Consider the following 24605-nt stretch of genomic DNA (forward strand, 5'->3'; position numbering starts at 1 on the left):
GATTAAATCTGATTACAGTGGTTCTTGCAGATCTTAAACATTGGCCTCTGTTGTTTCAACACAAGAACAACAACCTCCTCACTCCGGTGCCACCCACAGACCTGGAGATTCAACACCAAGGCTTCAGGTCTATAGGTATATTTTTGATACTTCTTTCTGAGTCTACGTGTGATGAAAATGGAAAACGTTAATACCGATCGGAGGTCTCCAATTTACAAGATGGGTGTTTTATGTTCCTCTAGTCTAAGGTTTCATGGTGTTCTTATCTTTATTTTATTGGCACTTGTAATTGGAGGAATTGAGTTGGTTGAAATAAAACAAGGTGTAACGAGATAGCTCCGAGAGTCCCATGACGGCATTGGCATCTTTACTGTAGGCTGTGAACTTGATAATTGGATTAATTTTCTTAATATAATTATTATATACCGTGTGCTACAATATACATATACATATGAATACATCCCAATAGAAATATGCATAATTGTATTGTAATTGCAGATGTGACACGGGATTGTCGAGAGGGCTTGTATGCGCGCTTTTTTCTGAGAAGAACATGTTTAGAGTTATGAATCTAGTGGTTGGGACTTGCCCCTTAAAGGGCTACAGATAAAAAAGACTGCAGGGATATTCACGAGTTCCTATATCGAACAATATTAACTGTTTACTCACTACAAGTAAAGGCTTGTGCGGCACTGTTACCCTGTTTGGCCATATATTTTGAAGTGTTTACTGTGTGGACATAATTTTGATATTGGTTTGTTGATTTATTATCCATTATAGGTCTTACGAATTGGCTTGCTTATTGGATGTGGAACTTTTTAAGATATCTAGGGCCACATAAACCTGTCTGTCCGTGGTGTCTGTGAAATTAAGGACTCGTACAAGACAGTCAAGTGCGGGAGTGAGCTTGATTTTATTGCATGTTTCTAATATTCACGCTTGTTGAGTTTAATGACAATATTTGCGGAATATCTGTTCTGCAATGCGAACAACTACTATTCATTTGTAGTCATATGACCATTGTTTTATAGCAGGGAAATGATTCTGTTTACTCCAGTAAATCACGTTGCCAATACCTTGGGCCATTTACCAGCATTATTCCTACCTTCATGCAGACAAGTTGGAACCAAGTTTTTATAACACAAGTGAAACAGCAACTTTCCTAATTACGAAGATGGAAAATGTGCCGGGCATTAAAGAGAGGCCTAGAAACCTACGGTTCCAAATGTCTGGTAACAATAAATCCTTTTGCTGAGTATAGGTATTTATGAACTACCCACGCCCAGTTTATTGCGCCAATATTTCCATTAATTGGCTTAAATTTTCATTCCGACAAAAGCGCTACTCTGATAATATAGTGTTCATGAGTTTCATCATTGGACTTACATGATAAATGGAATATCAGCATGAAACATGAAAATAATGCGGCAAAATACTTCATTTATTTATACTGTTTCAAGGCTTCGAGTTTGATCTATCAATTTCATGTTAGCTACGATCGGTGATTGCTTCTTGTTTGTTGCGTTCAGTTGGATATTCAATACAATTCATTCTGACAAATTGGCTGGAAAATACTCAGTAATTTCGTTCTATTTTCACTAAAACTTGACTTCTTGTGATAAAGCACCTGTCGGTATCACGTAATTGCCAAACTGATATATTAAATGGAGTGATTTATGTGTATTAAACAGTCAAATCAGTCAGAAATAATTGACTGGTTTTGGCTGCTAGCACAATGCATTTATGTTTAACACCTGGTGTGACCTTATGTATTTCAGGAAAACAATTCTGCAATTGACATTGCTACTCCTTACATTAGAGTTTAGGGTCAATATCAAGACTGACTTAGGGGGACCAGTATACTAGACTAGGAAAAGTTTCATCAATAATAACTGTTTATTTCTTCACAATAACATTGATCTGAAACATAAAAATTGTGGCCAAATACACAATATTAGAAGTCAGCAAGAAACACACTTGTATAACATAACATGAGCTTATCATATTAACAAATCATGAGACTAATAACTGCTGGTATCATTTTGGTAGAAAATATATGTAGAAATAAATATTTCCAAATAGTAAAATCAAAAGGATAGCAGCACATCATCATCTTTACAAAATTATTTGTAGTTGGACATGTCAACTTCTTCTTCACAGTGATCTTAAACATGCATATCATAAAAAAATCGAAAGCAAAAGATAAAGTATGTTTGAAATCAAAAAAAAAACAGGATAAAAATGACTACAAAAATATTGTAGCAAATAAACATAATATGTCTGTGATAAAATGTGCATAATAAAAACAGAAATATATCACAGAATAACTAATAGAGTAACTTATGAAATAAGTGAGGTATTTTAAATTCTGTATCAAGCATTATCTTTGATGGAATAAGTAAAATTTATATTCTCATGTAATGCCATACCGATGCTGATATTTATCTATATCAAATGTTTTTTAACAAACAAGAGTGCAACATCGATACATGCTTTAACAACAGATCAATTCAACATACAACACTGTAATTGATTAATATGAATTGTATGAATAGTAAAACGTTATGCTGACAGTAACAAAATGTGAGAATACTTCAGTACACAAAAACTGTTAAGGCATCACTTCAATGACATGTTGGCATAGTACATGTATACACTGTAGAAGTATCATTGGAACATGATCACAGGCTTATAATCACAGACTTAAACATATCATGTCAAAGAAAACAAATTCATTACAGTCATACAGCTATTCCAGATAGGCCCTATCTATATAAAGACAACAACAATTTAGAATTGAACATTTTAGTATAGCCGTTCATCTTGGTTAATCAGTATATTTGGTCAGTGTAATCAATGTTTATATTTACACTTATTTATAAAAAAACTATTGGAAATTCAACAATGGTGCTAAAATAATGCCTCCAAGACAATTGAATATGGTGCTTAATTTGGCCTATAAACAGCTGCAGCATCAAAAAAATCACTGGATTCCTTTGACCAATAACAACCTTTGTTGTGTATTATCAGAGGGATAACATGTAGCCTTCATCTGAGAATGAATGCAATTAAATGGATATATGCTCACTTAGGAAATGCAATTGGTATGTTAATTTTAATCAACATAGTCCTAAAGACTCCATACCAATACATGAGCACCTGATAGGCACTGAGTCAATGGTACATACTGTGTGAACTTAAAATTAGGCACTCTAGCAAACAAATCCAGGAACATCTCATATTTCTAATCATCCCATACAAGTGCCCTTATGTCCACTTCAGTGTGTCATACCCTACAATAATCCAATATTTGTTCACTTAAATTATGCAACTTTTGAGAGTAAAATCATATCAGAGTTTTAAAAGTTTGTTTACAATTTCAAGGATACGGCTTGCAGTTACATAAGATTTAAATTATATCAGAAAGTCAGACAAAACAACTCAATTATAGGGCATGTAAGGGAGAGATGGCATATTATACCCAACATTGATGGACAGGCACACTCTTCATATTTTAAAGAATAGCTTTATATCATATCTATACAAAGTAATGAAGTTTATTATTCAGAGCAAATCTGAACATTCAGCAAACTTAACCATAAAGGTGAAGTGCAATTACATTATGAAGTAAGCATAACTTGAGATTGATATTTGTTTTGCAATGAAAACTTGCATGTACTTCCATCATAGGTACACTGAAATCGGCACACAGAAAAGCAAATATAATTTACAGCAGGCTTGATAATTAATTTATGGATGCATTGTCAATGCTTAGGCTAGCTTTTCTCTTTCCACCTTTAATACAAGCAGTTATAATTAATTTCATATTCATATTACAAGTATACTTTTTTTTGGACAACCCAATGCCATTTTTTTCATAAATTTAAGTAACAAGGAGTCAGACAGTTTTCTCTGTACTCAGCCTGTAACAAGCTAAGTCACCTTTGCCTAGATGAATGTGATCTGTTTGTAAGTACTGGAACTATAATATTATGCAGCATTTCAATGCCCGTATCATATAAATTGAGGACAAGGCACACAACAGTGCTTTTCACTGGTCTGTGAAAACACTGCAACCATAGTGTCACCATGGGGACACATAGTGTCACCATGGGGACACAGGTTTTGAGGAGTAAAAGAAAGTGGAAAGGTTCTAACTGACATTAAATGAAGCAGCAGATAGAACGTTTTCACTTTCACCTCTCAATTTAGTAACAGTCAACCGACTGTTGAGTGCGCTGTCCGATCCGCTGCAGTCGCTTGTGTCCCAATTCATGTTCCTCAAGATTGTGTTTGTCTGACTGAAGGTGGAATCTGTGTTTCTGGAGACGAGTGTAGCTCTCCTCACGCTCAGCATGGGTCTGAAAAAAAAATACTAGTATTATTTTACAATTAAGGTATGGTATAAGATTAGTTATGTTGCAGTTACAGTAAGTAAAGCTAAACAAGAATTTTAGTTATAAATTCACTCGTTTTTTCATGCAAAGGTTAATTAACAGCATTAAAACTGAGTGAATAATGACATAACAGTAAATGTTTAATGATTATAAGCTGAAAAAAATGTCTTAAATCACAGAAAACAGCCAATTCTCAAAAACCATAGCTCAACTAAAAATACTTTTTATCCAACTATAAGCATACAGCCCATGAATGATAAGAAGTGAAATAACTATGGTAACCAACAGTCTTATATTTCATAACGACTCTCGTTAATCAAGTATAATGTAGACTAAACATTTCCGTATTCTAAAGAGTGATTTCAAAGTCCTACAAACTAAATATTTCACTCTTGCGAAAAAGTACAGTATTTTATTTAATAAAGTCATTCATTAAACTTTTTTTTTATCATAATAAAGTTTAGTCAAATATTTTTTACTGGACCAATGATTATAAAACTGTACATCATGATTTTTTTCCATGACAAACGGAACAGGACAATTTCAGAATAATACATTTATGTTGTTGTTTTTTATCATAATAAAGTTTAGTCAAATATAATTTACCAGACCACTGATTTTAAAACTGTACATCATGATTTTATTCCATGACAAACGGGACAGGACAATTTTAGAATAATACAGTTATGTTTTTTTGGTCTGCAATTGCTACACGAGTGCATGGCTATGGGTTATATTTACATGTTTAAGCATAAGCTTCTAGTGTGTCTGTGGTGTTTCCGATCCCTACATTTCTAGAATGTTGCTTTTCGAAACCAACGAGATTTAGTTTGTCAGTTTTAAGGCCCTGGCGATGACTTTGCAGGGTATAATAAGTTTCTTCTCTTTCAACATGCATCTGAAGTAAAGATATCAAGAGTAGAAACAGTCTTCACAAAGGCCCATGTTTGGTGTTAAGCTTTCTCATTAAATTAAAATTTTGTAAACCTAAAGTTTCAAAGAATTGTGCGAATTGACTCCCTGGAATTTAAATATTAAAATCTTTTCCATTTCTCTGAACAAAATGCTATTCATCACTATATATCACAAATAATTGTCAACGAAGAATGTTATGAATAAGAAGTTGATTAGTGATTAAAATACTACACTTTTCACAGTAAGCTTGATTAAATTTATGAGACAAATTTATCTAAATTACAAATATCAACAGTAGACATGTAATCCTAAACCAAACACTTACTGGCCAAATAATCATAGAATAAACAATATAAAGTCATTGTAATCAGTTACATGTTGTATGATGATAACTTTCGAACTTGATGAAGAAAGCCCTTTATCGTTAAAAGATAAAAATAATTTAAGTTTGATGTTCAAAAGTTGCAAAAACAACACAGAACATTCCTTTTAAAAAAAGGAGAAACTGCCATCTTTGTTCTTTGGCTCGTTTATTCTGATTTGTGGTATCATTGCTGATGGTGAGTGTATAATTAATGATAGGCTCAGTTTTTAAGTTAAAAAAAAAATCAACAAAATAATCCAGACCTGTCTGTATGTTAATCTGTTATGAAACATTTAGGCAACTTGACCTGAAAACTCGGAGTACCAGTTTTGAAAAAAACTACAACATTATTTAGATATTTGAGTTAAATGTGTATAATCATGTCAATGCCTCTTCTTGGCAAGTCCCTAATCTCATCATTCTTGTATGACACTGTAAACATGGCTGGTATATTGTTGTCCATTAGATATAATGGTCATCGTAATTAATGTTGTTTTTTCTTGTTTCCATGCACAAAACTTTATCGAAAGGCATTGCCAAATCTGACAGTCTGCCGAATAAGACAAGATGTCTATTATGACAAATCATCATTGATTGAAGTATGACATTTTTTCAAAAGCTTATTTACAGACTTTTTAAAGTTGTGTATAAAACCAATGCCATAAAACCAACAATGAAACCAAAAGGAGAACAAATGACCTCAGACCATGACACTAACTGCCAGTAGTCAGCAAATAAGGCAATCATAATTAATGCCTATTGAACAGAATGTTCCTGGTGTAGTTTCATGATACCAAGAGCATTTGTATTGAGACACAGGACATTTCTTGGATCTATCACCTGCAGATGTCCTAGGGATTCATGCTGAGTTCCTGATACTGTAGCAAGACCAGCTTCTCGACTGTTTTGTCCATCTTAAGGCTTATTACAAAAGCTACAGGTAAAGATACATACTGAATGATGCAGGTGGTTTTAACCCCCTTTCTGGTACACAGTTTCAAGGATGTTTTACAGAGGACTTGAGACGGGGGTATGCAGTTTGCAGAAACTTAAAATATCTGTCTTAATTTGGTATGCAAGCTTACAAAATAGTTTTAAATTATTTGTTATGCAGGATCTGACTTTACCAAAAAAAGAAGAATATATGGTCAGCAGGGGGGAGGGGGAGTAACACCCTCAGCAGTAAACAAAAGATAGAATGCCATGTTAGGCCTTACAGTAATGATCATTTGTACTTGTTCAAGGTTTAGATTGAAAGCAATATCACTGTGACAGTTCAGTTTTTGTCAACAAATAAATCAGAAGGTATCCTTGTTTGAAGGAGCGATTACCTGTCAAGAGCAGCCCAGATTAAAGGCTTCCGATAGAAAAGATACTCTTTTGAAGACCCCAACATTGTAAAGGCCATCAATTTACACCAAGAAGAAACTTATGAACATATTAGTTCCATACCAAAGGCAAAAATGGTTTTGTGATCAGAGACTGCTTCAATAGGCATAATTACCACCAAAACTTTTGTGTTATTTTGCCTCATTTGAAGTTGACAAAATGATTTAGTAAGATTTTTTGTACAAAAAAGATTTTAATTGACTGACTGTTAGATCAAGGAAATGGAACATCAGAAAGAGTAGTTAGCAATAATCTGTGAAATGTGTGTATGTTTTCTTGAGATTGAATACCATCTTCCCAAACAACTTGTATTGCCACAGAATGAAATATGTGCTCTTCACATGAATATATAGAAAAAACAATGTATATGAGAGAATACCGGCTGATAAAAAAACCCCATTCAAATGAACTTAACTATTTTCAAATTAAACCAAGAAGCATTGCATTGTGAGGTACTAAAGTATGCAAGGGTTACTTTGAAAAGGCAGCTTTAGGTATAGAATATAGCCAATCAATGATTTTGTTTAGCAAATCAATTATTTTGTTTTTACAAGAAAATAGGCTTACCAGTCTGGTGTATTTCTCATTTAAAAAGAAAATGAAAATTATGAACAGTATGTTATTTTTTCTTTAAAGAAACCTGCTTACTTCATGAATATCATGAATACGCCTTGTACCATAAAATACTACATGGCAAAATTTATAACAGGCCTAGGGCATGAATTTAACAATTTCATAGATGGAGACAAGGCCTTACATGCCATATCCCCCAGTGGGGTAAAAACAAACTTTGTAGTTATCATATCAATCTAACCCCTGATCTTAGGATGAATATCCCCAGGAATTAAAAAGAGAACAACCTTCAAGAGATCTTGCCCCAGCGGACGCAATTAATGATGATCTATGAAAATCCCCCTAGTTGAAGGGCAAAATTACCCCTACCTGAAGGGCAAAGTCCCCCTTGATGAGGGCAAAATCCAACTTGCTGAAGGGCAAAATCCCTCTAGTTGAAGAGTGAAATCCCCCTAGTTGAAGGGCAAAATTGCCTAAGTTGAGGGCAACTTCTCCTAGTTGAAAGGCAAAATCCCCCTAGTTGAAAGGCAAAATTCCCCTTAGTTGAGGGCAAAATCCACCTAGTTGAGGGCAAATTCAACTTGCTGAAGGGCAAAATCCCTCTAGTTGAAGAACAAAATGACCCCTAGTTGAAGGGCAAAATCCCCCTAGTTGAGGGCAACTTCCCCTAGTTGAAGGAAAAAATCCCCCAGTTGAAGGGCACAATCCACCTACTTGAAGGGCAAAATTCCCACTTGTTGAAGGGCAAAATTCCCTAAGTTGAGGGCAACCTCTCCTAGTTGAAAGGCAAAATCCCCCTAGTTGAAAGGCAAAATCCCCCTAGATGAGGACAAAGCCGCCTCTGTTGAAGAGCAAAATCCCCCTAGCTGAGGGCAAAACTTCCCTAGTTGGAAGGTCAAAATCCTCCTAGTTGAAGGGCAAAATTCCCTTAGTTGAGGGCAAATTTCCACCTGTTGAAGTACAAACTCCTCCTTGTTGAGGGCAAATCCACCTAGTTGAGGGCAAAGTCCCCTGGTTTTCTGAGCAAAATACTTTGAGAAGCCTTTTAGAAATATGGTATATATGCAGGGCCTTTTTAGCACATGACATAATTTTATGCAAAATGCTTTATGGTCTATAAAAAGCATGTTTTCCAGTTCAGAGCAAAACTTTATACATGATGTATTAACTTTAAATCAAAACTTATAAGTTATTTAATTGTAAATCTATCATAAAGTTACTGGCCATTGTCAGAACATGATAAATAACCCATGAATGAACATTTTGATTTCATTTTTTCCTTTGTAAACACACTTTAATATTTATGCCCAAATTTGATTGATGATTTCAATAGATGTAATGGATGAGCAGATTATGTCATTTTATGATAAATGGGACTTTTAATGGGATTGAAAAATTTGTCAGATATAAAAATATGTGTAAGTGTATATATTATAGTATTATAGTTTGATTTATATAAAATTTACTCAGCATTGAACTAAAATGATGTACAACGACTTAAGGTTATATATTGACAGAGACAAAGATAAACACTTAATGTTGAAGAGGAGCCAGAAATGACAATTGTGAGCTAATTGATTGATCAAAAAAGAGCCTCAATTACATAAACATATTTTTTAGTATTTTCATCCGTAGCTCCTTATTTGGATCCCTGGGCAGGTTTTGATTTATTCCTTAGAAAGCTTCAGACAACCCCCAAAGTTCCATTTAGTCATTAACTGGTTTATTAAGTGGATTATTCAGGGGTTCATGCATGTGCGCTGGCTAGTAAAGAGACTATTGCGCCAACACTAAGAGAGTATTAGTTAATTTTGGTCTTAACAATTCAAATGCCTGATAAACTTTTACTTAGAGCAACTGGTTGAAAAATTCAAAGTTATAAAAAACAATTTGTATTTTACAGCATGAGAAACATACCTTCAAATTGATATGAAGAAAAAAAGTGTTTATTGACATTATTTAGAATATAACATATTTCCATTTTGATGTGTAAACAATATGACAGAACCCCCCTTTAAAATCTACATATTACGGTGAAATGAATGAAAACCAAAATCATGGTTAACCACAGAGTTAGATACCAATCATGCTGTAATTGATAAGTTCTGTCAAGAAGATAATAACCAAAGTCCATGCACACAATTGTTGTGACAAAAGAATTAAGTTTAAAAGAATTAAGATCAAATCTGCAGAAAAAAGGGACGCAATTTTGCACATATTAAAGAACGACCTTCTCCATAATGATAGCAATTTGTCAACTGGTAATCGCTGTAAAATATCAAAATTATTCAAACACTTAAGCCAGCCAGATTATGACATTAATCTAAATGAATAAAAGCTACTGACATTAAAATGTGCAAAAACTTGGATTCACAGGTGTTTACAATTAATTATTTCAATGGAAGCATGTCTTCTTTGCATTTCTCAAATTATTATCACAAATGTCAATGTATTAACTTGATCTTGACACAAAAATTGCTGCGCAATATTTACGATGAAACTTGATAACATGGCAAGTTTTTTAATCATTTGAAATTACACGCAGATCCATTGTGGCAGAATAAAGCCATTTTAACATGAGTTGGTACATCATGTTCCTGGCTTATAAGACATTTTTCAAACTCGTCCTAGTTTGGACGAGTTTGAAAAATGTCTTAAACTACAACATGTTTAACAATAGTTGCACATACAATGTGGTAAACAAGTATACAGAAAGGGAAACGTGCAATAAAACATAGTATGTATATACCACTGTTTGCATATGAATTAAGCATTTCAAGGTTTTGAAGCACCAAAACTAATAATTTTGAATCAATTACAACTTTTGCCCATCACATCAAAATAACACCGACTGCCGCCGTCAGTGATTTGGCATATTCTTTCTAATCACATGGAATTTAGTTCTTCAGAGGCAGGCTCATAACCCTGTGAAGCATCCATACATGTATAGTTGGCATTGGTTTCATTTCAATGGGCAAATTAAATTGTAGCTTTAATAAACATGCAAAGTTCTGCTGGTGACAAATGATTCTCTTCAAAGATTTGATTCTGACTGCCAAAGGCACTGACTCTTCAGTGTTAAATGGCAATTTGATCATGATTTATTGCTCAGCTTATTTGCAGACAGTTGTATCTAGAAATACTAATGTTTGCCCTACATTTTCAGCCAATTAGTGCGCTCTATTTTTCAAATGTTAAGTTTCTTAATTGAGAAGAATTGTTACTTATTGCTGAGTATAAGTCTTCAAGATTAAGTAATTTGCAATAACTACACCTGCGCAATGGCACAATTTCAGTGTCTCTGCTATCGATTGTTCCGCCATGCAGTGACAGCGCTCAGCTTAATTGTAAAGCTGATGCATTTTGCGAGGGGCTACCACTTAAGTTGGTAAGAATTTATTAATTAATTTCTTTGAGAATAAGAAACAAGGGTTACTTTGCTGTGCTCTGCTTCCTCGCAAAGAAATTACTTAATTAACTCTTACCTATACATGTATAGCACTTGATCATGCATCAATAACACATTTTAAGGACAGGCATGCAATTAAACACAACACATGAAAATCCAGTAATACCTTATCAAGCTCAGCTTTCTCCCTGATCAGAGCCTGCTCCAATTCAACCTCCTCTTGGTTACGTTCCGCCAGCGTTTGCTTGACGATGGCTGCATTACGCCTTTTTACTTCCGCCAACTGTTGCTGTAGACGTCGCACGGCCTGATCCTGTTTCTGGCGACTGTATTCAGCATTGCGAACCTTGCCATACAGGTGCTGCTCCTGCTCTTCACCTTTCGTTACCATTTTCTGGAAAATATCCAGAACATTTTAGAATGTTTCCAGTCCTTCCTTATGTGGTTATTTTTTCTGGAGAAAATACTTTGCATTAAACTATGAATTGTCTGCCTTCTCCAACACAAATGGTAAACTCTGGATCTTTATTGCTATTTTCTGTGAAATAAATAAAAACTTCATAAGGTCAATAAACCTTCCCAGGACCCCCCATGTTTAAGACTTGGTTTCCAGTTGGTGTTTCCAGTATCAACTGTTAAGTATCATGTGACAACATCATAACAAGACAGAAAAGCAACTGGTTTAAAAGATAACAAGAAAACTGATCAACCACAAAAATGAGATAGTTTACACAGGAACACTTTCAGATACTGATGAATTCAAACTTCAAAAGTGCAAAAAGCTATCAAACTAAAATAGGTTCTGTTTAAATTATATGCACAATGTAATTAAAAGGGATTTGAACGTATATTTGAAATGCACCGATGAAACTATGATATCTTCAATGGGGTGTTTCTCTTTAAAATTTTACCCAGAACATAAAACGTACAGACATTTTAATTGTTATAAGTTGATATTATCACTGAATAAGCTAAACGTTCTTAATTTATAAAGACAAATGGTTATTTTATTGGGCATTTTACAATACATCAAACAAAAATTTAACTCAAACATTTTAGTCCAAAGTGCCCGAGATAATCTACATATTGTTATTTCTCAAGATGTTTATATTACTCAATTCAGTGTTTGAGAAATTTACAAGCATCAACCAAACTGGATATCAACAAAGAGAAAGTAAAAAAAACAACTGAAACAAGTGCATCTGCACTGATACCAGAAAACAAAACATTTCACTGTTTCTCTATACACATAAAATGAAATTCACAAAATAAATTCTTCATACTGTTTTCCCCTTGAGTCTACATTATTATACCATGGAAGTTTATATGCTTTCAATATTGAAGCTCATACCTTGATGACTATGAATTATGCCAGTGTATGTACTTGTACCAGTTCCATGGAAATCCTGCAAACCTCATTCCATTCTTATCAAACATTGGGTTCTTACATACTACAGTACACTACAGCAATGCATGTCAACTCCTGGCAAATATGGCACATAACTGGAAGTCAGCAATGTAAGTCTTCACTTTGTGCCCAAATCTAAATGTCTGCATAATGCCATCCTTAGAAGTTCATACTTCCAAAAAATATTTATCATGCAATGTAAGCCCCTACCTGGAGGACAACATACACAGTTTATTTGACGATGATTGGCCACAAAGGTTTATATAGCAATGTAAGCCCCTGCCTGAAGGACATTTATAGCTTTCTGAGAGAAAATACAAAACTTGTCTACACTTCAAAGTCAACATTGAGGAATGTTTTGCAAAAAAAGCTTTATCTGGAATGTAAGATTAGATCATTTTACTAAGAGAGATCATCTTGTGCTGTAAGCTCATTCCTGGATTTGGTTTCATCTTGCAGTGTTTGTCCATAACACAACTCCTACAAAGTTAGCTGTAGTGTGTGGCAGTCTGATGAGAACAATACCTGGAAGAATTTCAGTGAGTCCTCATGTTCAAGTCTGGCCTTCTCACTGGCACGTTTCCTGAACCTCTCTTCCCAGACCTTCTGTTTGGCCTCATCTGTCACCTTCTTCTGCTTCATGGTCTTCTTCATCAGGAGAGCTCGCCGCGATGTGTGGACCTGGAATATTATGAACAGACTGTGAAAATTGGAAAAACAGAAGACAATATATAAGAACCAGAAATTAGGAATAAACTATGACACCAGTGGAAAGGATAATGAGCAGGTACAGTGTGTGAACCTGAAACATTTTGAAAAAATCATGAGCAAGTACAGTGCGGCATTCAGAAAAGCTTGCGCACAACACAGTGAGGGCCTGGAATGTGCTGAAGAAACATTACATGACATTTGAAAATATTGAGGAGAAAATGTAGACAAAACATGCCACCTCTGTTAATTGTGATATTGATCTCACGACTGAACCCCAATTAACAGTAATGTGCACCTTGATCACAGGTATTTGCACAATATGTGCAGCACCACAGAACAGTTATTGTAAAAATACTGAATAAAATAGATAATTATCATCATTAACAAACAGACTTGGAATGTTCAACAATAACCTGTTGACTGCTAACAATAGTTGTGGGTACAATAATGGCTGGGCACAAACATGCAAACTATTTGCTGTATCATGTGGGTACTAAATCAGGGAACTCTAGACTTGGAGGCATCATACAGTCAGTGATGCAGAGTCAGTGCTTCTTGCTTGAATTTACTATACCAAATCTAAATTGCATATTTGGCATTTATCAAAAACTCCACAGTCTGGATACCGCAATTATACTTCAGCCCACTTTTTGATATTTACAAAATATTGATAATTTTGGACTATCAGTCTCTGTTGAGCAAATACTATCTTATTACCCTAAGATTGGATTTTATTTCTCTGTATTCCTATAAACATACATTTAGATTTAGCCACAAAGTTTTTCTGTGTGATCATAGAGTTCAAGTAAATACAATTTCATATCGTACTCTAATCAAAGGCATGCTTTGGATAGCACCTTTATACACCCTGTTTACTCTATATTAGATACATATTCTGTCCATTCCAAAATTATCTACAAATTACATGGTAGGTGTTGCAAGCGGTGTGTTTGCATTCGACAGTTTGATTCAACTACCAGGTAGTCAACAAAGCCCGTTGTAGTAACCTTTAATGTCAATAATTCATAACTCGTAAAGAGACTCCAATCCAATTTAACAAAAAAGTTTGCAATACAAAATTAGCTGAACAAGGATGTAACTGTTTGTTTCAAAGTGAACCCCACCCAAAAAACTTTGTTGGAGGTCCAAAATCTTACTGTTCTATTTTTTTTTAATATGTAATTATCTATAATGATCGGAGCACCTTGGCTGTTTTCCTTCGAAACAACCTCGGATGTATAGGGATGGTTTACAATGTCAGAATTCTTAACATTTAGCTACATATCAAGAAGATATCGTATTAATTCAATTACAGAATCATCTCACTCTGAGCTGCTTTGCTATTTTTCAGGTAAAAAATCGCCCATCTGACACTAAACGAAGTACAGACAGACATCAACTTTGTAGGCGCACGCACGCGTCATCGCCATTTTAATTTTACAAGCAACCTTTATTAATGCACCATCATACATCCAAAGCTAGTAGTGTGGCCAAGTTTTTCCAATTGTTTCCATTAATATATTAGTAGCTACAGACTAGTACATCTGTGCTGTCCTAGGCCATATTATAGATGCATCTTAATTTAATATGGTGCCAAATTCCTTTACTGTTCAATTCCACTAACTGAAAGTCCTCTGCTTAAAGTATATTGTGCAATAATTGAAACTTGAGTGTTGTTGTTGTTTAAATGGAAACATAGGTTTTAAGAATCTTAAGGTTTTGCAAGAAATTATAACAATTCAAAATGTTACACTTCAGGTGAAATATCTTATTTTTTTTATATGCTTCCATACATCAGCCCCCATATTTGAAGTTTCCTAACACATAAATCACAAGGGCAAGTAAGAACTAATAGTGTTCATAATTATAATATAAAATATAAAAGTAAGATTTATTCATAATAACATGATTTATTCATATTTTGATTTTGATTATGTTATAAAGTATTATAAATGTGTAATATACCTATTAGATATTTTTGCACTGAATTATTTGACAATAAATCTCTGCAGAATGCGCAATAATATTCATATAAATGACAAAATATAACCAATATCCGAGTGAAATGGTACACTTTTTTTGTGCTTATGGTGCGAATATTATGGTTTCAAATGGAACGCCTCAATGGGAGATACTGGAAAGCGTGTGTTTCAAGTTTATAGACCATTTATGACAGAGAAATTTGTAACAAAATACAAGATTAAGGTACAATTTGTCACAAAGAAATTACTTTCATTTTTACGATCATATCTTGTGAATGATTTAAATCCTAAGTGAAGATAAAATCATTGTAAATTAATGCCTTAAACCTTTTTAATGGGTTTTTACAAAATAATATCTGATATATACTTTGAAATGAAAACTTTCTTCATTTTGACAGGCAGCCTTGAATTTAATGTTAGCGTATGGAGCAAACTTTGTGAGTAAAGGGACAAGTAGTAACATGAGCTGATGTCACGAGAAAGATAAAAAATAATAGTTGCATTGAATGAAATATATGTAACAATTAAAAAACACTTAAACATAGATTCATTGACAAGAAAACGTTTTGAGACACATATTCGGTTCAAACATGAAAATAAGGCATATCAACCTTTCACTTGCATCTTTCATCATCTGACAACAGCTTCACAGACAAAGAACATTTTGATCCAGGGTGTTCCTTGTCTATCTTAAGCTACAGTCACGCCAACACAGACTACCCCAGATGGACAAGGAACACCCTGGATCAAGATGTATCATGATCCAGTGTGGTCTTTGATGCTCCTCGACATAATTGAGTGAATGGTCTCAAAACATTGGACCAGGGCACACCCAACATGGCATCACAACAGATCAACACGGAGCCCAGACAGATGACATCCCAGACCATCGTGGATCAGCTACAGACTGTCCTGGACACATTATGAGCTGCCCGGGAGTGGTTCCTGTTCAACAAGACACGCCGGATTGCTTGGGATCAACAAGGTGCCACTATGTTTTTCTTTTTTTCTTTAACATGTTGGTGAATGTCAATATCAACAAATTATTTTTCAAACAACCATGTAGTATTAGCAGTTTTTGGCAACAAATTTCATCTTATTTGATAAACAAATAGAAGGATGTAATTCCCCCTTTTCTTTCCAAAACAATCAAAAAGCTACAAAAAATGTTTGCAGGGTTTTAGTATACAAAACATGTTTATTTGACATCAAAAGAGTCCTAACAATCATCATGAATTGGCAAATAAAAAATCAGAATAGGGTCATAACTCTCAAATTACGCTCCAGAATTATTATAATTGATAAATTGCTGAATGGACTGACATTTACATTCATGGCAAAAAGTGACATCTATATAATAAGGTTTTTAATTAATTTTGAGTAATGCCATTTCATCTCCATAAGTGGATAAACATAAATACAATACTTGTCATTTTTTTGGCTTTTTCTAATAGAAAGTCATCCCTAATTATCACTTTTAACATTTATATAAAATTTATCATAGAGGGTCGTTAATAAAGTTGTGGGCAGGAGCAAATTCATTCCATCAAATATTAATGTAAACAATAGAACATTAAAAACAAGTTGTGCAATATCTTAATTGTAAGTATTGAAAATTTCATTCAAAATTTCTGATTGGAAGCCCTTTTATGTGCATTTTTTAACAACCGCCCCACACGGCATGGAGCACTTTAACATGTCATAATGTGAACTGAAAAATGCAATTTATTTCAAGAACAGTATTCTGCCTATATCTTAACTATGTTATATCTTAATGAGTGTTTTCTTCATCATTATTTATGGATAAATAAAGATCAGCTATTTGTTATTTATTTATATTTCATTTTGATCCTTTTTGGATTTTTCTGATAATTCTTTCCTCATGTCTTGTTATGTAACTAAAGGTACATTTTTGTTGCACCATGTTCATGGTAACCCTCAAAGGAGCATGAAGAAACAGGTTCAAGGTCAGAAACCTTTTGTTTTAGCCAAAATGGGGTGAATTTTTTACCTATAATTGAATAAAACATGTGCACATTCCTATCAAATATAAAGATGATCAGGTGTAAGTTATCATTCTGTATATGTTCAGAAAGAGCCACAAAACATTAAAAAAAGGACTCCTGCTCCTTATTTAACGTCTATTTGTTGTTGTTGTTTTTCAAGTTTTCAAAGTTGCTATTGTTCAATTATGTTCCATATGAAGTTTGTATCATGCAAAATTGGTTTAAAGTAGTTTACAACCCAAAGCATTTCAAAGTGTTCCGTGTTCCATTCATCCATACTCTTAAGAGTCATGTCTACATACATGTGTCTAAATCATTCAAAGTAGGTGACGTTTTAAAATGTAAGATCAACATTACATAACTATTGATATTTACAGATATGAAGCCTGAAACGCATCTTTATAAACATAGGTAAATACATTTACTGGACATTACGAGCCACATCTGTTGTTTTAAAAATACATACAATATGATATAATTAATCAATGTTAAAAAAGACTAAATTATTTTGGAGAGGTGAAGCCCTAATTAAGGTAAAAAATTCATTTTCAAACAGGGGAAATAACTCTTGAATCTCTTGTGAGAGAATATGCCAAATTTTGGTCATTTCTGCCCAATAAATTACAAGTTAAGATCATTCAGTTACTTTTTCATATTCTCTTTTCTCATTTTCTTTATTGCAAAGAATTTCATCTATAAAACACAATTGTTATAAACATTCTTTTTCAACATGTTATACCCATGCAAAGACTTTTTTAATCACTGCATGGCCTTTTTGAAGTTATTTTTTTAGAACATCCATATCATTTATGAGCATAGGTCCATGAGTGGAAACTCATTTTTCAAATTTATAGAATCAACATAGTTTTGGGACCTTGAAATTAGGTATTTAAGTGACACAGAATATTTTAATACCCCATCATTTTGTATCAATTGTGCTTGTACGCTCCTGGGGGTTATTTTACACTTGCATGGAATTGGTAGTTTGTCAGCAACAATGATTTATGTTTATTAAAAACTATAAAAGTCACAATAATTGGAATCGTGAATGATTTGCCACTTTTTAATTTAGCATTCTTAATTTTATAAGCCTTTGGCAAAATGATCAGTTATCATTGGGCCTTCTGAATTAGCCATTATCTTTTAAAAGTTTAAGTGCAAAGCTTCAAAACTTTCTCTTATTATCCGCAGTGATTTGGGTCAAATTACTGTCAACAGTTTAAAAAGAACCTGCAGCAATTAAAAACACTGTAAATACATATATTGTATTTCAAAAATGTCCTTTGAAGAGAAAAAGTATATTGTTAGGAAAATAGTTTGTGAAATATTTCATTTCAAATGGGAGTATATTGGAATTCTTTGTGGACAAGGCTGTACACAGGCAGAATCAGAACAATTAACAAACACCTTGTTTAAGTTGGGAAAATGGTGTGTGGTTCACACACTTTACTATGAATCCGAAAAGGGATTTCTTAACATAAAAAGCCGAGTCAGCTTGAAGTATTTTGCTGTTAAACACAAGTCACAAATATTCTCAACTTGTTTTTAGATTAATCCAGTCCTTATTTATGTTTTACCCAGTACTTATTTATGGGATATTTTACCCAGTACTTATTTATGGGATGTTTTACCCAGCACTTATTTATGGGATGTTTTACCCAGTACTTATTTATGGGATGTTTTACCAAATATGTATTTATGGGATGTTTTACCCCGCACTTATTTATGGGATGTTTTACCCAGTACTTATTTATGGGATGTTTTACCCAGCACTTATTTATGGGATGTTTTACCCAGTACTTATTTATGGGATGTTTTACCCAGCACTTATTTATGGGATGTTTTACCCAGTACTTATTTATGGGATGTTTTACCCAGTACTTATTTATGGGATGTTTTACCCAGTACTTATTTATGGGATGTTTTACCCAGTACTTATTTATGGGATGTTTTACCCAGTACTTATTTATGGGATGTTTTACCCACTACTTGTTTATGGGATGTTTTACCCAGTACTTATTTTTGGGATGTTTTACCCAATATGTATTTATGGGATGTTTTACCCAGTACTTATTTATGGGATGTTCTACCCAGTACTTATTTATGGGATGTTTTACCCAGTACTTATTTATGGGATGTTTTACCCAGCACTTATTTATGGGATGTTTTACCCAGTACTTATTTATGGGATGTTTTACCCAGCACTTATTTATGGGATGTTTTACCCAGTACTTATTTATGGGATGTTTTACCCAGCACTTATTTATGGGATGTTTTACCCAGTACTTATTTATGGGATGTTTTACCAAATATGTATTTATGGGATGTTTTACCCCGCACTTATTTATGGGATGTTTTACCCAGTACTTATTTATTGGATGTTTTACCCAGCACTTATTTATGGGATGTTTTACCCAGTACTTATTTATGGGATGTTTTACCCAGCACTTATTTATGGGATGTTTTACCCAGTACTTATTTATGGGATATTTTACCCAGTACTTATTTATGGGATGTTTTACCCAGTACTTATTTATGGGATGTTTTACCCAGTACTTATTTATGGGATGTTTTACCCAGTACTTATTTATGGGATGTTTTACCCACTACTTGTTTATGGGATGTTTTACCCAGTACTTATTTTTGGGATGTTTTTACCAATATGTATTTATGGGATGTTTTACCCAGTACTTATTTATGGGATGTTCTACCCAGTACTTATTTATGGGATGTTTTACCCAGTAATTATTTATGGGATGTTTTACCCAGTACTTATTTATGGGATGTTTTACCCAGTACTTATTTATGGGATGTTTTACCCAGTACTTATTTATGGGATGTTTTACCCAGTACTTATTTATGGGATGTTTTACCCAGTACTTATTTATGGGATGTTTTACCCAGTACTTATTTATGGGATGTTTTACCCACTACTTGTTTATGGGATGTTTTACCCAGTACTTATTTATGGGATGTTTTTACCAATATGTATTTATGGGATGTTTTACCCAGTACTTATTTATGGGATGTTCTACCCAGTACTTATTTATGGGATGTTTTACCCAGTACTTATTTATGGGATGTTTTACCCAGTACTTATTTATGGGATGTTTTACCCAGTACTTATTTATGGGATGTTTTACCCAGATGTACTTACAGGGTATGTTTTACCCAATATGTATTTACAGGATATATTTAACCCAATATGTATTTAAGGGATATGTTTTACCCAGTACTTATTTATGGGATGTTCTACCAGTATGTATTAACGGGATATGTTTTTACCCAGTACTTTTTTTATTGAATAAGTCTTAGCCACTTCTTACTTACGGGATATGTTTTGGTTCACAAAGATAATAAAAACTTAAAATAAAGGGGTAAAAAGGTTGGTAATCCTTGACACAATATTTTATTAAACTAATCCATATACATGGATACTTATGGACAAGTATGCTAAAAATAATTTCAGTGCTAAAATTTATGATTGAAAATTGACAAAACACTGTCAAACCTGACCAAGGAATCCATAAAACACTTCAAACAGAATAAAACAATTACCAATGAATTATTGCTGCATCATCTTGCCCACTCTGACATGGTATTTACAGTGGGGGTTCAAAGCAAATATTTATAAGACAGTAAATTTCAATGGAAAGTGATTTTGAATTGATTGTAAAAATTGTTTTTATCAAAGTAACTGATTCTACACCTCTTTGTCACATAGAAAAGAGGTGTATTCACTTTAAATCAAATAGTGTGAGCAATTAAGAAACGTTTCAAACTTAGATACAAAATATTTTCTCACAGTTTGTATATAGCTTCGAAGGGGATGTTACTTATTCCTACGATACGAAAGTTCATGACATCACATCAAAAAGAAGACATCAAATTAAAATGCCTTCAAAGAAAAATGACCACCACACCTGTTTTGATGTAAATATTTCACCATTGTGACATAAAACAGTTTTATCCAATTAAATTATATCAAATTAAATTCTGGATAACATTTTTGAATATATTACTGAAATTAAATATACCAAGGTGGCTTCATAAATAAAGTTATATAACCATCAACACCTCATATTCACCAGCCTTTGGGAAACATGAAATTTCAGAATTGTATTCAGACAGTGAAGGTAAAACTTGAAGTTGCAAAACACTCCAATCATGATGATGTGTAGTCCTTCAAACTAGGCAAGGTGTCGGCTCAATCTTATTAAAAATATATCCTTATATTCGCTTTGCCATTAGCATTAGTAAGATCTAGTACAGATTGTTTATATACAAACATACAGAATAGGACTGGAAGTTTATCATTATCAGTAAATGACTGAATTATATAGGGGTTGAAGTTGGTCCAGTGGTATAAGTAACAGCCCCTCATTGTAGAGTTCCAGCTCCACAAGGGACACGTTTTCTTGGCCTCTTAGTTTAAACTTTATTTATTTGACAAATAGCCTACAAACATACATACGTTTTATGTATAGAAATGAAATACATCACAATATGGCCTCTTGAAAGGGATACAGGTACTGTCCTCAGTTTCCACCCCGGCAATTAATGGACATTAGAGGGAGTCACATCCTGCCAATCAATTTAAGAAAAATATGGAGGTATAAACGAAGCATACTTATATTTTACCTCAATGTTTTGCTGCATCTGTTTGCTGCGGAGATCCATCTCTGCGTGAAAGGCTGCCTCGTTCAGATCACGCTGCACGTTGGAATTATCGTCCAGGCGAATCAGTGTACTCTTCAAGTGACGCTGGTCTGAAAGAACATTTTATTCCTTAGGTTTCATTCGGAATACTTGCTCTTGGTTATATCTCTAGGCCTAGTTGTGAAATCCCCCACACGTACATGTCTGACTTTGAAACATTTGACTCATTTGTGAACAAGGTGTTCATGTACATGTATTGGAATATGTATGTTATGTACATCCATAAGGCTGAAAGGTTCATTTTCTCTTGCCTCATCTAATTCAAATAACATTTTATATGTGTGTGTTTTATGCATGGTGTCAATAAATAATGAAAATATCACCTGTTGAAACATTCTCGGGATGCGTACAGTTTGTAAGGTTTGTGGCTTTCATTATATTTTTAATACAGAAACAACTTGACTAATGCTAATTAGCTGTTCAAACAGAGATTACTTCCTTTTAAGCGGTCACGATTTATCACATCTGCTGTCTTACATTGTGATATAAAGATGATTTACTGGTAAGCAACATGGTTTTAGTAACATTTCTAAAAAAACAAGAGCTGTCACAGTAAGTGATGAACGTCCCCCAAAGTACCATCCAGCTCAATGGATTATGCACAAACTAATATGTCTACATTCAGAAAGAACTATCATAAACTTAAAGCATAGTCAGTTTCCATGATGGTTGACGTCAAGTGCGGAGGAGTGATGCAATTAGAGGAAGATTATAAGTATCTTCCATGGCCGAGAGTGTAAGATAGGTTCATTCCTACCCGAGCGTAGGGTGTTTTGCGGAAACGTGGTTTACTGAGTTTCCGCAAAACACCCTTCGCAAGGGTCGGAATGAACCTATCGAATATGAGCAGCTATAAAAGATGCTTTTTCTCCCACCACAGTTAAACAAAATTAAGTAAAAATGTATCTTTTTGCTGGAACTCTTTTGTGATTAATGAAAATAATTGCGTACGGATATGCGATAATTCGTGGTTGTCATGGATATTCGCCCAGTGATTCAGAGTATGTAAATGGTCTGATCGGTCTTTAAATAGTTCTAAGAAGAGTGAAGCATTATTTCTTGAAAGGTGCGTGAAAACTGTTTTCTGGTGACATTTGAAGCGAGAAATAATTAACTAGCGTTCTAAATATTGCCACAAGACAAGGTTTCCATGATGCTACAGACGACAGTCTTCAACAAGGGAGGTAATTACAATGTGGCGACCATTAAAAAGAAGTTCCATACGGGCATTTTATCTTCGCCCGTGGGCAAGATAAGAATTTCTAGCATGGTGAAATTAATGGATCTACTTATCTGAGGTGGGAGAAACATGGGTCTTGAACCGGACACGTTATCTTTATATACTGTACATGTGCCAAGTAATTTTGAAATCCCATGATGGTTGACGTCAAGTGTGGAGGAGTGATGCAATTAGAGGAAGATACATGGGTCTTGAACCAGACACGTTATCTTTATATACTGTACATGTGCCAAGTAATTTTTAAATCCCTCTATGCATGACAAAGGTACAGCCTGAACATGTCCAACTATACTGTCTATGCATATATGCAGCATTCCAAATGTGACTTGAACATTGAGGTAGGGAAGCTGGTCTTGCATGCAATACCACGCCTTTATGTGCTAAACACATATTTTAAAATCACTCCTGTGCATGACCACTGTACCAGCCAGGACACAATTTACTATACTGTATATGCATATATGCAGCATTCCATAATGATAAACCTGAAAATGTGACCTTGACCTTAGAGGTAGGGCACGCAATGAAATATGAAATAATTCACTAAAGTTTAAGACTCATGATAACTTAAAGATTTTTCATCTTGCTTTATCAGGGACACAATTGCATAATTCTTAAGGATATCTCCTGTAACCAATTGTCTACCATGTAGAGGTAAATAATTTCATGTCCATGAATGGAGATTTTGATTGGGGGATCATGACTGTTGATGCAGTATGTTTTTTATGCCATCTGGATTATTAACATTTCCCTAATTGAACATTAAAAATTGGTGGTGTGTTTCCTTAGAGTAGTATTTCAGGGTACATGTTTATATGATGCTGTCCTGTCAACTAATTGGCTACTGATACATTGTTTAACAGACAAAAAGCTCTATTTGCTCATGTTTTGAATTGGGATAAGCACTATTAGGTCCTAGAATCCCCAAAATGCTAATGAAAACACCATCCAGTGTCTCTATCAGGGCATGAAGTCAGTAAGGTCAATTATGGTATTTTCAGTGTACAAGAATATGGTTCTGTTACCTTAACATAAGTACACCAGGATTTTAGAAAGATGAATTGATCTCATGACCAAATAGTTATATGTACCAGCTTTGTTTTACAAAACTTTATAGCATACCATCTCTCTGTTTGATGGCGATGTGTGCCTTGGTGAGTGCAAGATCGGCAGCCAGCTTCCGCTTCGTCATCTCGGCCTGCTTGTTGTCACCATCACTCTTCCTAGAATTGAAGAAAAAAATAGGATGTTTCAAGGTGATTTTTTTCTTTATTTGTTTTTGCATACGTAAATGACCAAGAAGTGGGTTTGTGAAACTAATTATGCAAATGGCTTGTGTTGCAGGTCAGGAGCACCAATAATTATTCTAATAAAAGTCACTATGACCATGACCTTTTATCAGAAAGGAAAGCGCCCATCATTTTTCTAAAACAGGTCATCTTAACCTTTGACCTAGGGTGAGGGGTATTTACTGACCATATCCAATGTGTAT

The 24605-nt window shown here is 34.1% G+C and overlaps 1 protein-coding gene across 6 annotated transcripts in view; it reads right to left on the reverse strand.

Annotated features, from left to right (window-relative positions):
• Window positions 1-1883: 1883 nt before the first annotated feature.
• LOC128224676 (myosin-11-like) overlaps window positions 1884-24605 on the reverse strand; it is a 32084-nt gene continuing 9362 nt past the window's right edge. For 3 of the 6 annotated variants that reach the window (XM_052934662.1, XM_052934676.1, XM_052934669.1), the window contains exons 11-16: window positions 24236-24336; window positions 21796-21923; window positions 12981-13136; window positions 11214-11441; window positions 5139-5295; window positions 4224-4361 (exon numbers count right to left, since the gene is read on the reverse strand). In XM_052934662.1, coding sequence (XP_052790622.1) covers window positions 5143-5295; window positions 11214-11441; window positions 12981-13136; window positions 21796-21923; window positions 24236-24336 — 766 coding nt within the window. In that variant the 3' untranslated portion in view covers window positions 4224-4361; window positions 5139-5142. Of the gene's footprint in view, window positions 4362-5138; window positions 5296-11213; window positions 11442-12980; window positions 13137-21795; window positions 21924-24235; window positions 24337-24605 lie in introns of all 6 variants that reach the window. The other 3 variants (XM_052934683.1, XM_052934645.1, XM_052934653.1) reach the window with 1 other exon arrangement.

The sequence above is a fragment of the Mya arenaria genome, chromosome 2 (assembly GCF_026914265.1).
Source record: "Mya arenaria isolate MELC-2E11 chromosome 2, ASM2691426v1".
Taxonomy (NCBI): Eukaryota; Metazoa; Mollusca; class Bivalvia; order Myida; family Myidae; genus Mya; species Mya arenaria.